This window comes from Trichosurus vulpecula, chromosome 1 (assembly GCF_011100635.1).
Source record: "Trichosurus vulpecula isolate mTriVul1 chromosome 1, mTriVul1.pri, whole genome shotgun sequence".
Lineage (NCBI taxonomy): Eukaryota > Metazoa > Chordata > Mammalia > Diprotodontia > Phalangeridae > Trichosurus > Trichosurus vulpecula.
The window spans coordinates 57,566,307-57,579,515 of record NC_050573.1 but is presented as its reverse complement, the minus strand read 5'-3'; the positions used below and the strand labels follow the sequence as shown (position 1 = coordinate 57,579,515).

Genomic DNA, 13,209 nt, shown 5'->3' with positions numbered 1-13,209 from the left:
TGCACCTCATCTTTTGTTCATCTCCCTCTCTCAGTGATTGGCCAGGCTTCCCGGGAGGGAGGTGGTAGAAGCAAGAGCCCAGGCTATTTGTCCTGAACTTTGAGTTAGTCAAATAGAAGAAGATCTGTAGAGCTTGAAGGACCCTTAGAGCTCATCATAATGATCTCTAGGAGGGCAATATGCAGAATCCTGTGCTCAGGGCAAGTCCTCTGGACTTGGCTTTTTAGCACTTGGATCCTGGACTGATCACTCCCCACTGAGCCTCATGGACTCTCTTTAAGTGAGGGGGTTTCACTGGATGACCTTCCAGGTCTAATATCCTATGATCTGATCAGTCCTGAATCAGTAAGAGACAAGCTAGGGAGGAAGGACCAGGTCAGTTTGTGGAGAGGCAAAATTGGATTGTTGGTTCAGTGTTTGACCCTGCAGAAGAACATTAATGAAGTGAGTTTATACACATCCATGTTTCTTTGAGGCAGTGTGGTTCAGGGGACAGAGATTGGATTAGAGTCAGGAGGACCTGGGTTCAGATTTTGTCTTTTGTCATGTGACCCAGGGCAGGTCTGCCTTGTGTGTAAAATAGAGATAATAGCAACACTTCCCTCCCAGGGTGGTTGTGAAGGACCAAATGACGTAATATAGGTAAAGAGCTTGGTAAACCTTAAGATCCTCTGTAAATTTCAGTTATTATAATTGTGAATATTTCTATCATTGCAGACCATCTCAAGTTACATCTGAGAAATCTGAAGCTCAGGTTAAGAGAATTGCCCAAGAGCATTAGGACAAGTTTAGGCTCTTGATTATGTATTCAAAAGGGCTGCCGGCTGCAGTTATAGAAGCCATTTGAAGATTTCTGATCTAGTAGTGCTGCCCCTTATTCTACAGCATAGAAAACATGTCTGTTGAGCTGAGGTCACATGCCCAAGGTCACCTAGATAGTTGCCGCTGGCACCACCTCCTCTTTCCCTCCCTGCCCCCAGTGATCTCAAGGCTTCATGTCCTTGTTTTCTCCCCTTAGTCTGAGCTCCCTTGGCTTGCCCTAACTAGGATTTTAGGGGAATTCAGGGTTTCTGCTGTTTCTTCATTCTGTAGGACCGCCATCACAGGAAGCCCACAGGTCTGTAGAATAACTGAGAGTCGTGCCATAGGAGAAGAATGGTGGTCTGCTAACCCAAGTGTTCAAATATATATTTCTGCTCTTACTGCTCTAGAAAATGAGGAAATTCCTGTCCCTCAAATAACGTTCTGATGTGAGAATACCAGTCCTAATTTAGTCCTTGATGTCAAATTTATTTGATCTAATTGCATTGTGTTCTTTTATCTTGGCTACAACCCTCCCCTCCACCTAACCCTATGAAAGTTGAGGTTAAATTTCAGCAACACACGTTTTCTTCCCAGGCTTTATCTGAGGAGAAGGTGGCCTATGAACGGAGTTCAAGCAAGAATATCTACTTGAATGTGGCTGTTAATACCCTAAAGAAGCTAAGGAGTTTAGGACCTGGTTCTGTACAATGTGTAAACAGTAAGTATGGCTACAGTGGCAGATCCTTTTCTTCTCTGATTTTGAAATTGGTGCTCTTCCCTAGATGGCCGTAGTTCTAACAACGTTAGCCATGGAAGCCATCTGAAAACTCCGAAAGAAAACGCAGTAGTTCTTTGAGCAGCCTTCCATACCCCAAGTCTTACACTTTTCCCAGGAGTGCCTCTTAGGTCCTTTCTCAGAGCCCATTGACACTTTTCTTTGAACACAATTCTAACAAAGATCTTTATTGTTCAAGCCCACATTAGAGAAGAAAGGCATGGAAGGGCATTGCTAGAGAAAGCAACAAGAAATGACTGGATAACAGAAAAAAAAAACCCTAACAAAAACAGCTTAGGCCTTTCCCTAGGGCGTCTAGCATCCTTTAGGCCCAGGATCATGGGTCTTAGAAGGAACTTTGGAGACTAGCCAGTCTATCCTCTTCTTTTTCTAGAGGAGGATACAGTAGCTTGGAGAGGTTGTAGCTTTTCCAATGGCATGCAGGTAGTAAGTATCATAGCTGGGGTTTAGAATCCAAATCCAATACTTTTTCCTGACACCTCATTCAGTGTTGTAGCAGATAGTGTGTCCCCTCCCCCTCCCCCGGCTTCACCATAACTATAGTCCAGGGAGTATAGCTGTAGGTGTTCATAGGATGATCAGCTGGAATCCCCCCCAAAATTATTTTTCCTCGTAATTATAAAAAGTAAGGAAATGGATAATCTGTTTCAGAAGGATTTCTGTCTAAAATGATTATAAAAATTAACGTATCAGGTTTGGCATTTAGAGAGGACACACTTCAGTTATGTGGAGACTGTCCTCGATGGGACCCCTGGTATGCCAACAGAATGCTAAACAGATGAGATGTTAGCACTAGGTGAGCTGAGTGGGTGGGAGAGAGGTCAGGACCTCAGGGGAGATGCAGCAGCTGCTCTGCTGACTGTCACTCGTGCTTAGCACTGAAAGGTCTAGGGGCACCAGTTATCATTGTACTTTGAAATAAAAGTTTTCATTCTACTGTACCTTTTTTTCTTTGCCTTTGGGATAAAAAAATGCACTGTATCAATGGAGGCAGCTTGGTCTTTTGAAGTAGTCTTAAATCTGGTCCTGTCTATGCTTTATTGAAGCAGGGTGGGGTGGTGGAAAGAGAGCTGCATTTGGAATCAGAGGGTCTGGGTTTGAATCCTGGCTCTGCTGCATAGGACCTTGTAATCCTAACATTCAGCACTAGGTGCAGTGGAACTTGTGTTGTCATCCCTAGGGAAGATGACACATGAAAAAATAGAGAACAAGACTATCTCTGATAACTAAGTGATAGGGTAACAGCGATGGGATGAGGAAGACAGTAACAGGTGACATTTCTCATTACCTCACTATTTATTTTACTGTTTACAAATCGCTTTACATTCTTTATCTCATCTACCTTGTAAGGGAGGTAGTACATGTGTTATTTCCAGATCAGAGAGAAGATATTACTTAAGCCCTGGTAACTCATCCAGTAAGAGTTGGAGTTGGTATCTGAACTCTTCTGACTGCGTACCATAGATGCCTCTCAGTCACAGAACAAATTAGCATCTCATGGGCTGATTATAGGGTTCAGATAGTAAATGCTGAGAGAGGGTGATGGTGGAAGAAGACAAATGGGCTGCCTGAGGCCTGATGTATCAGTGTCTATCACCAAGATAATTAAGTTTGTGATGTTCTTGGAACATCCAGTTACATAGATTCATATTGTTACAGATGGGAGGTCTTTTGGAGTACATTCAGAGTTGAGAAGGATCTCATGTGGAATGTCAGAGCTAGGAGGGCCCTTGGAACACAGAAGGTCAGGGTTCTTAGAACAAGAAGTCAGAGCTGGGAGGGCCGTTAGGACACAAAATGTCAGGGATGAGAGGGCCCTTAGAAGAGAGAATATCAAGACTGGGAGGGCCCTTAGAACACAGACTATCAGGGATGAGAGGGCACTTGCAAACATACAATTTAATCCATCCTGTTTATTTTATAACTAGAGAGACTAAGGCCCAGAGAGGGGAAGGAACAGTGCCAAGGTCACCCGACTCGGCCTGCTGAATTACCTTCCAGTATTCATTTTACTTTTACATTGCTCCCTAGCTAATTGGGGATGAGAATATCTGAAACCTGAACATGGAGCTGACAGGTCCAGATACCATTTGTGCCTCCTTTCCCTCTCCTCCAGTAATTATGGCCTTTCAACTAAACATCAATCCTTTGTTTACTACTGTCATATTATCTTTGGGGAAGGGAGTGGGGAGCCATGGTAGAAATATAAACTAAGTAGTTTCTTCTTTGACAACATTGTATTGGCCATTTTAGGGAGAGGATATGGAGGTGGAAAGACCAGGGTACTTTAGTGGCCCTCACCCTATCTAAAATGGAAATAGGCTTCATTCCCCAAAGCGTGATGCTTTTTCCTTCATTCCCTCTTATTCCTTTTCAAAGCTCCTGTTTTTAAAAGGTAAAGGGCCACTAATGGAGTAACTTTTGAATGTCTTCAAAGCGCTAGACTGGCCTTTAAGGCATATTTCTGTTTCACACATTAAGCCTCAGAGAAGAAAAAAGAGAAGAGGGTTAAGACATTTCATTATTGGCTCTCGAGAGGGTACATTAAGCAATCAATTTGTGCTGTTCTCCTGATTTTCTTGATCTCATCTTCCTCACCCCCTCCATCTCCATTATCTTTGCAACCATTACTTGGAGAGAACTTGGGAAGGTTAGCTTTAGAATGGCTGCCAGCTAATGATTGCTACAAAGTACCTGTAAACCATTAGATAATGTGTTAAATCTATTCCCCAGTGAGGGCCTTCATGGTCTTTACTTTCTAGTCCTTCCCTTCAGTGTGAAAACCTGGCCTGCAGGGATCTTTTAGGGGTGAAGAGAATGAAGTGGGCTCTGAAGAGGCACCATCTGGAACCTCTGGCTAATGGAGCTTACAACTGCCACAGAGCCCCAGAAGGGCTTGGTCTGCCTGTCACCTTAGGCATGTGTGTGCGTGCGCGCGCACACACACCCCTTTTTGCATCTCTGTCTCCTTGTGGGGCTTTTTTGTTTATTCAGGGAGCTCAGTTTCCTTTCAGCCCTCCTTAATTAATTTTCCCTTTTTGGACTCCCAAGTGAGGGCACTAAAAATCAGTAGAGCTGCCTGAAGGAGGGGGATGATGGGTCAAAAGGGTCCTTTGTCTTTTCACTGATCATATTTTGAATAGAAAAAAGAGATACCTAAAGAAGGTACACATGGTGAGTTGGGGTGGGACTGCATCTAAATTCTCATGGCCAGTCCAGATCTTTCACAATCCACACAGGTGAGAATGAATGGCAAGGGGTTGATTCTAGCGCAGAGGTCAGCAACAGCTCATTACATGAGCTCTTCTAGGGGAAGAAGAAGCAAAGAAGTTGGGGGCAGGGGAAGAGAATTAGGAAGGGAGGAGAAAGAAAGAAGGAAAGGGCTGCGTTTGGATCCAAGTGGTGGAGACAACCTTCAGTCATTATCTGCCGCCCACCCCCAATTCAGCAAGGGTTTGGAGCTATTACGGTGTGCTAGGCACTGAAGTGAATGGATGGGTGGGTGGAAGGCGCCACAAAAATATGAGAGAATTCCTCCCTGCCAAGTCTTCAGTCTAATTAGGTGAAACAGGCTACACACACACACACACACACACACACACACACACATGCACACATACTCACACACACACACACACACACACATATAAGATCATATGATTAAATGCTCAACAGTGCATAAGACTGCTATAGGAAATCAGAGAAGGGGAGATTACAGTGAGTTGGAATCATTGGAAACCTTCACAGAGACAGTATGTCTCTATTATTTTAGATATTGTGGCAGAGATAAATTTGACAACCTCCCTGCCATCAAGGAACTTATGATGTAGTTAGGGAGATAAGGTGAATGTACATGAAAAGATAAAATATGCCGCTTGATTGTTGTGTTAAGTTCAGAGTGAGTGACTGAGACCTTTAAGTTCTAGATCAGGTCAGAGGGGGAAGACCTCCCTATGGACTTTGCTTCATAAAGGCATCCTGGGGGAAGTGGGGTGAGCTGGACCTCAAACCGCAGGGAACATTGTGGAGAGCAGGAGGAAACAGGATGGGACAAGGAGGATGTTCCAGGAGTGATGGGGACCCAGATGTGCCAAAGCTTACCATTTTCTTTTCTTGGTCCTTCCTTCCCATTTGGGTTCAGTCCTGCCCACTGGGCATGACTCTTCCAGTTGTGAGAGTAATAGATCAGGTTGTTCTTCCTGCCCCCCTGCAGAGAACAGCAATCGGAAGGTGGTGTCTCATGAAGCTGTGCTGGGGGGGAAACTGGCCACAAAAACAAGCTTTACACTGAATCGATCAGGAAGCCTCAGAGCAGAAGATTTGACAGGTAAGAACCTTGTTTCTATATGTTCATGCCTTTAAAATGTCTAGGCTTGCATATGGCAGAGAGGAAAGGGTAGGAGAGTTAGAATGGGTGGCACCCTGCAAGTTCACCATTCATACTAGAATACTAGAATATCAGTGGTGGAAGTGACTCTGGGATCATCTAGTCCAGCTGCCTTATTGTACATGTGAGGAAACGAAGGTCTAGAAGGGGAAAGTCTTGCAGTAAGTCAGTGGTAAAGAGGCAGCCAGAACCTTTTTCTCTTGATTTCTAAGCCTAGCATTTTTTTTCCTGCTGCATCCTTTGCTACCTCCCTTCATTTGTAACAGGCCAGGTCTGCCAAAGATACTTCCTCATAGGAACCCAAGGAAGACAGATTCTTACTTTGGAGGCCCTCCTACTTGCCCTAGTCTGTCACCCTGGCCCACTCCCAGCTTCCAATTCTATGATCCTATTGTCATGCCCCCTAGGCCCTCTCCCCTGCCTGCTATGCTTCCAAGAGAGATTTGAAAATAGGTCGCTCAGGCATTGTCTCTCTAGTCATCCCTTTCTTTTCAAGACTCAACTCTGGCTGGTTATTATGAGCCCACATCATAGTCGTTACAGGCCCATTTAGTTCAGGTGGCCCTTTTACTGACCTTGGTCACAAAGGACATCCCTCTCCCTGGTTCCCCTTTTGTAGAGATGCTTTCATTGGTCATGAGCTGGTGGGTAGAGAGCTGGTGTCAAAGATGGCTTAGTGTGTAACCCATCCCCATTACAGGAGAGACAGCTCTAAACTTACTCTTTAGTGCAGCAGTTCTTAAACTTGCTGGTCTCAGGACCCCTTTACACTGTCACAAATTATCGAGGACTCTCCAGAAAGCTTGTTTGTGAGTCTATCTTGATATTTACCATATTGGAAATTAAAAGGTCTTGGTAGACCCCCTGAAAGGAGCTCAGAGACCCCTGACCACACTTTGAAAAGCACTATTCTAGTGGATTGGGGATACCCTCTTTAAGCAGGAAAAGACCTAGGTCAGGTGAGTGTCATTGTGACCTTCGTTGTCCCTAGGAGCTGCCTTGTACCGAAGATTGAAGGACTACATTCTAACAGAGGACCAACTGAAAGAGAACGGCTACCCTCTGCCCCACCCTGACAAACCTGGCCGAGCTGTGGTCTTCACCACTGAAGAGAAGAAAACCACAGACTGTGAGTTGTTCCCTTCTCTAGTGCTCTGGGGTAGATCAGGTGCTTTCTTCCACAGTCCAGTGAGGAGGGCATGGCACAAATACTGTTTTCCCCATTTAATAGATGGGGTTCTTAATTTGACCAAGATCAAGTTAGTAAGGGTCAGATCTGAGACTTGAACCCAGTCCCCTGACTCCTGGGCCCCAGTGCTCTCTTGACTACTCTACTCTGCTGTCTTAACACCTTTAGTCCCTGTCTTACCGGTTTCATCCAGTGTTCAGCTGACATCTGGGCCTCTGAGCCTATAGATCTGTCTCCAGGTGCATTGTGGGTGTATAATGGAATTCAGCAGAATTCTGCATCCTCTACTGCCTCACAGCTCACAAAGGGGCGAGCTTTTTGTACTTACCAATCACATTAGTAATGATTAATCCACCCCATATAACTTTGGCTAATCCACATTCCCAATGGGCAGGCCAGATTTAAATTCCCCCTCTTCATGGTGCTCTTTATTGAAAAGAGATACCGACTATCCCATCCTAGCTGAGCACTGTGCCCAAGGTCACAGAGAGCTGAGGCTTGGAGGAGAAGGCAGAAGCAGTTGCAATGCTGCCCTGAGCCCTTTGTGCAAGGGTATATTGCACCCAGGATGCCAGATGTCCAGCAGTAGTGGCGCAGTGGAGCCAGATGGATCGATGCACAGCAGGCAGCTGTTGCCTCATTGACTTTCCATGTAGAATAGTTAGCTCTCTGATTCTCCCACTTGGCAGTACAACCCTGCTAGGTAGCTTTATTCCAGTACCCCCTTTCAGCTCTCCTCTAAAGGAAGCAAAAAGTTTGATGCTATAGCCTCAGTGATATATATTCCCTGCCCATGGCTTTGGGAAGGTTTAGATAATGTGCTGCTCGCTGGAGCTGCTCCAAACATTTAGAGGTAGAGAAGTACTTGGGTGCTATGTACTTCAGGAGAGGCTTTCTGGCCTGAGTCTTAAATTGGACTTTGAAAGGAATTTTGGGTTTGGCTTGGCAAAGGGAAGCAGGACAGGCATTCTAGGTGGGTAAAGCAATGGAGGAAAAGGTGGAGAGGAGTGGATGACAGAGACAAGTCTACTTGGAGTCATTTGGGCCATCATTGAAAGTAGTGTGAGGAAAAGCTGAATAAGAGAGGAACTAGTTGATGGAGGACCTTGAATACCTTAATCCGTATGCTAAAATGTAAGAAACCCTGAGATGTTGGGAGAAGGGAGATAGCAAGAGTCACTGGGTATCTTTCCCTGCTAGTGGAGTCCATGGCTATGGCCCCCACCATGTCAACACTCATGGTCATCTTGATGATGCCCTGGATCCATTGCTGTTATTTTGTAAATACTTTGCCTTGGCCTAGTGGGTGACATCTTGAACGAGGCTAGGCTTGGCCCTGGAAATGCAAGTTATCTTTAGTGCTTGGTCGTTAGTAGATTGCTTGGTGGCTACTAGAGCAACCCAGGGTAGAGGCACAAAGGATGAGGGTTAAAAAGGGCAGTTTCCACTAAGATCTGAGGCATTTTTTCCCCAGGCGATCAAGCTGCCACTTCTATTTGTCAGCCCTATTTCCACTGAGCCTTTGCAGTCCAAAACTCTACCATAAACCCTATTGCTTTTGTCACATGTTTGGGAAAGGTAGATTGCTTCCAATACGTCCATAACTTCCTAAGTGAGCCAGAATGTGCTGGGAAGAATTCGAAGCGCTCTTTGGTTACATTGAAATCACTAGCTCAATGAAGAATATTGATGGTCTTCAGACCTTGTTGCCAGAGAGTGCCGTCTCCATTCTTCATGTTAACTTGTAACATGGAGTGTGGAAGTGGTGTTCCGTTCCTTGCAAAGATGAGTGAGATCTCTGGTATTTGGCTATAGCTGGGAGTGGGTGACATCTTTTGAGTTCATTCATTTTGTTTAGTGTCTTTCCACGTCTCTAACACATCCTTTATGACCCTGGACCTAATTGTCTCAAGCAAACCTGGGAAACAACAGCTAGCTGTTCTTGTCTCTCCTGCCTCCTCTCCCTCTACCCACCAAGTTCCTTGCAATCTCCAGATCTTGCAGAAGCTACCAGATTAATCTTCCAGGGTGGTGTAGCAGAAGGAGCCTGGACTTGGAGACCTGAGCTTAAAGACTGACCTTAACACTTGCTTGTAGTGTTAATACTTACAGCCTTGTATCCTTGGGCAGGTTGCTTTGTGGCTTTGAGCGTCAGGGTCCTCACTTGTAAAATGAGACTAATGGTACTTGCACGCTACTTCATGAGGTTATTATGAAGAAAGCCCTTTGTAACTCTTTAAAGGGCCCAGTAAATGTGAATTAGGATCATCACTTATTTCTCAAACCCAGCTTTCATCATGTCTTAGTACCAGCCATGACTGCTAAGGAATACTCCTCAGCTGGGAGTTCAGGCTTATCCCACTCGCTCTTGCCAGCTGACTTTTTCTCTGCTTTCCAGTAGCTCCGTGTTCCCTCCCTCCTCTGGTCTTTTGCTCCTCCTGTTCTTCTCTGCCTGTGGAAGCCTTTTTCTACCTCCCCCATGAGTGCTGCAGACTTTGGTTCATATTTCTGAGTCAGGGTTTTAGGCTAGATTTACAGAGCCTCGAAAGTGGTTTAAAAAATAATCTCCCATTCTATTTCTGGTACCATGTATTAATGTACCAGGCAATAGAAGTATGATATTTCTTGTAGGACCCTGTTTCAATTTGCCTTTAAAGTCGTACCTACTCAGTGGCCTTGTTTCTTTCAGGGCCATGGGTCCCCTCCTAATTATTGTGGCTATTTAACTCTTCTGAGGCTTACAGTCCCCTGTGTGATCTGTGTAAAGGGTCCTCATTAGGATGATTAAGTGGTGAGTTTAGTGATCCTCTAAGCCTGATAAATGCAGTACTCATAGGTGACCTGCTGTCTCATTCCATTACAAGCTCACTGTAGGAAAGGGTCCCCAGTGCCTTCAGGGTTGCACTAGCTCTTGGTGCCTGGGATTTGCACCCTTCAAATGGAACAAGTAGGTGCAGCCTGGTAACACTTTTGCTGTATTTGCTTGGTGGGGGGGAGGGAGGGGACAGGACGGGGGGACGGGACCTGTTTTGACAAGATAAACTTATAATCCAGGAGACAAGCAACAGGTCGGAGAAGGGTTGTGGAGGGAGAGGTCAGTTTTCTTAGATATTCTGAACCAACTTTGGGAGTACAGTGGTATTGCTTTAGAATGTAACCACTACATACTCATCCGTTCAAGTGCTCTGGGTGTTGGGGCACATGTTGGAATCTCCAACATTCCCAGACCTCATCCCCAACAACCAATGTCAGATTGGTACAGAGAGAGCGTGACATGAATATGCCTTTCTTTGACCATTTCTTGTCCCTTTCCCTTTTAGCTTTTAACATCTCTAGTTCTTACTTGTGCTCTTCATTAAATAAGTCTCTGTAGTTTCATCCTATTCAAAATATATCCCTTTTGGTCTTTTGTAACTTCATTTCTTTTTTCTTTGTGTCTTTAGTGTCCCCCATCCCCTGTCCCTAGAAATTCCTTTAGCCCACTTTGGAAAGGATCCTTTGGGACTCTGTGGCCCTCTCTTCCTTATGCCATGGTGGGGAAGTGGTGCAATTGGTATGAGGACTTGCCCCAGGGACCTCTTTCTTTTTCACCCATCCCATCTCTCTTTCTCTCTTTGCAGCATCCTGCCGAATTTGCTGTCGCTGTGGCACTGAGTACCTAGTCTCACCCACCGGCAATTGTATCCGGAAGGAGGAGTGTTGCCATCACTGGGGGAGGCTGCGTCGACAGAGAGGTTAGTTCCTGGTTCCTGATGCTGGATTGGTTAAGGGAATGGGTCAGAGAGCATAACCACAGTTTTAAGATTTTCCTTCCTTTATAACCAGACACTTCTGCCGCCCCCCAAGAAAAAATAGGCTTCCTTGCACAAAAGAGCGTATAATAGGACTTCCTTTTACAGGGGACATGGGTATGGAGCCGCAAATCTACAAAGCATCCACAAGGTGGTGCCACATCACCTCAAACCACAGAGAAACAACTGGGCTCCGAGGCTGTAGGATGGCAGAGCCCTTAAAGTGGTGTCAGACACATAGGCCGAGAGGCTCCTAAGTTTGGCCTGAACCAGATTAAAGTGTTAATGGGCAATACAATGTATAGCTAACATTTCATTTTAAAACCAAGTCAACATGTGGCCCACAGGCATCCTTATGTGTAGTTTAGGGGTCCCTGTTTCTATTTTAATTTAACACCACTGATCTAGTATAACTCCCTCATTTTATGGAGGAGCAAACCGAGGCCTAGAGAGGCTCTTTCCTGAGGAACAGAATTGCAGCTGGTCTGGGATGTTGCTGAGTCAGGGCAGTGAGTGCCTTGAAACTGGAGCCACTCCTTAGGCAAATGGTTTGGAGGAGCTATTTGTTTTTAAAGGCCACAGATGGGTGTGTGCTGATGCCCATAGAGGTGCTTAGAGCAAGGCAAGATGCCCCCAAAGTTATCTACTTCTGCCAGTGAAAGGTGCCAGGCCGAGTCAAGTGTGACCATCTTTTTGATAAGGGTTGGCAGAAACAGTACTGTTGACTCAACTGTCATGTGCATCTTCTGCTGAGCCTCTTAAATGTAACAGAAATCACATTGAACTAGAAGTCATGGGGCTGGTGTACCACTTAAACATGAAGTGTAACTTTGAGTAAGTCCTTTCTCCTTTCTGAGCTTCAGTATCTTCACCAAGAGGATGAAGAGGTTGGGCTGCTTCTAGGGTCCCTATAATGGTTCCAGAATACCATGATCCTCCCAGGGTAGGCTTGTCTCCTGCTGGATTTAAGAATGGCAACGATAGGCTATGAGGAACTGTCCTCAAGTCCTGCTCCTTGTCTTCTGAATCTCAACTTGATTCATAGTGTGTAACGGCAGTGATGATCACCCAACAGATGAAAACATTAATCTGCGAAGACATCACCCTTGGCTCTGGTTTAATTAAATCAGTCCTTCTAATTGGCTCTAAACCCTGGCAGCCCATCAATTTAGTGAGGTTCCCTTGACCCACAGTGCCTTGCTGTGAGCCAAGGGGACATCTCCCTACAGCACCACAGTGGGTGTGATTAGCAGCCTTCTCTGCTAAAGCTGCCTGCCATACAGTAGGACTCTAGAGTGTCACAGCATCTCTGAGGCCTGGGCTTCGTCCTTGTCATACCTGCCCCTGACTGCGGATAGCTTTCTTGAGAAAGCCTTCTTGTCTGACCGTGTTTCCTTGCTCTCTTTCCACTTTACTGTTTTAGTGGCTGGTGGATGGGAAACCCAGTATAGTTGCTGTTCAGGAGCGGTTGGTTCTGTTGGGTGTCAGGTTGCTAAGGTAAGTGCTAAACAGGGCTGCGTCTCCTGGGTTTGGGGTTCTTCCCTTCCTTATCAGGTATTACCAGCCCTCATTGTCTAGAAGATGATAGATCTTAGGATTTTAGAACTAAGGGGAAGCTCAGAACACAAAATGCTGTCCCAAGGCAGAAGGAGCTGCTGTGGTGGGCAGCTTTCTTTCTTTCCTTTGAAAATTGTCAAGGGGAACTCTGTTTTAGGTACTGGTAGGGCGAGATTCTGTCGGTGGCTCCTTCCAGCTCCAAGACAGTTTTTTCTGTCCCTGTCATTTTCTAGAGAAGAACATTTTACAGAGTAGTTAAGCCAGTGAGCTTGACTTTAATTCCTGGGAAAACTCAGAATGTTGAGTTTAAAATAATAATGTCTCAATTATTATTAATATCTCAATGAGCTTATAGTGTCTTCCTTGAGGGGTTGGGAACCTACAAAACTCTTAACTCATTATCTTAGCTTTATAAGAAGAAAAAAAATCCGTACTGGAAGTCAGGAGACCTGGGTTCTAGACCTGGCTCTTCTACTAGCTTGTTGCATGACAGTACTCAAGTTGTTCTCTAGTGCTGAGCTTTAGTTTTCCCCCTTTAAAAACAGGAATAAAATCAGTGTGCTATGAGACTAGTCTGGGATGTGAGAGTGTATGGATAAGGTAAAAATGTCCTTGGAACTCATGTGTATTGGGGTCTCGTGGAAGTCATTGGAGGATGCTGCTTCTAAATCCTTACAGTATCCTG

General features: G+C 45.2%; 1 protein-coding gene across 5 annotated transcripts in view; it reads left to right on the top strand.

Annotated features, from left to right (window-relative positions):
• The window catches only part of REXO1 (RNA exonuclease 1 homolog), a 97,564-nt gene that overhangs the window by 68,719 nt on the left and 15,636 nt on the right, over positions 1 to 13,209 (top strand). For all 5 annotated transcript variants that reach the window (XR_005010265.1, XR_005010266.1, XR_005010264.1 and 2 more), the window contains exons 7-11: positions 1,399 to 1,522; positions 5,814 to 5,927; positions 6,979 to 7,116; positions 10,797 to 10,910; positions 12,391 to 12,464. Coding sequence is in view for 2 of the 5 variants with exons in the window: in XM_036757862.1 (XP_036613757.1) it covers positions 1,399 to 1,522; positions 5,814 to 5,927; positions 6,979 to 7,116; positions 10,797 to 10,910; positions 12,391 to 12,464 (564 nt within the window). In the remaining 3 variants the exon portion in view is untranslated. The remainder of the gene's footprint in view (positions 1 to 1,398; positions 1,523 to 5,813; positions 5,928 to 6,978; positions 7,117 to 10,796; positions 10,911 to 12,390; positions 12,465 to 13,209) is intronic.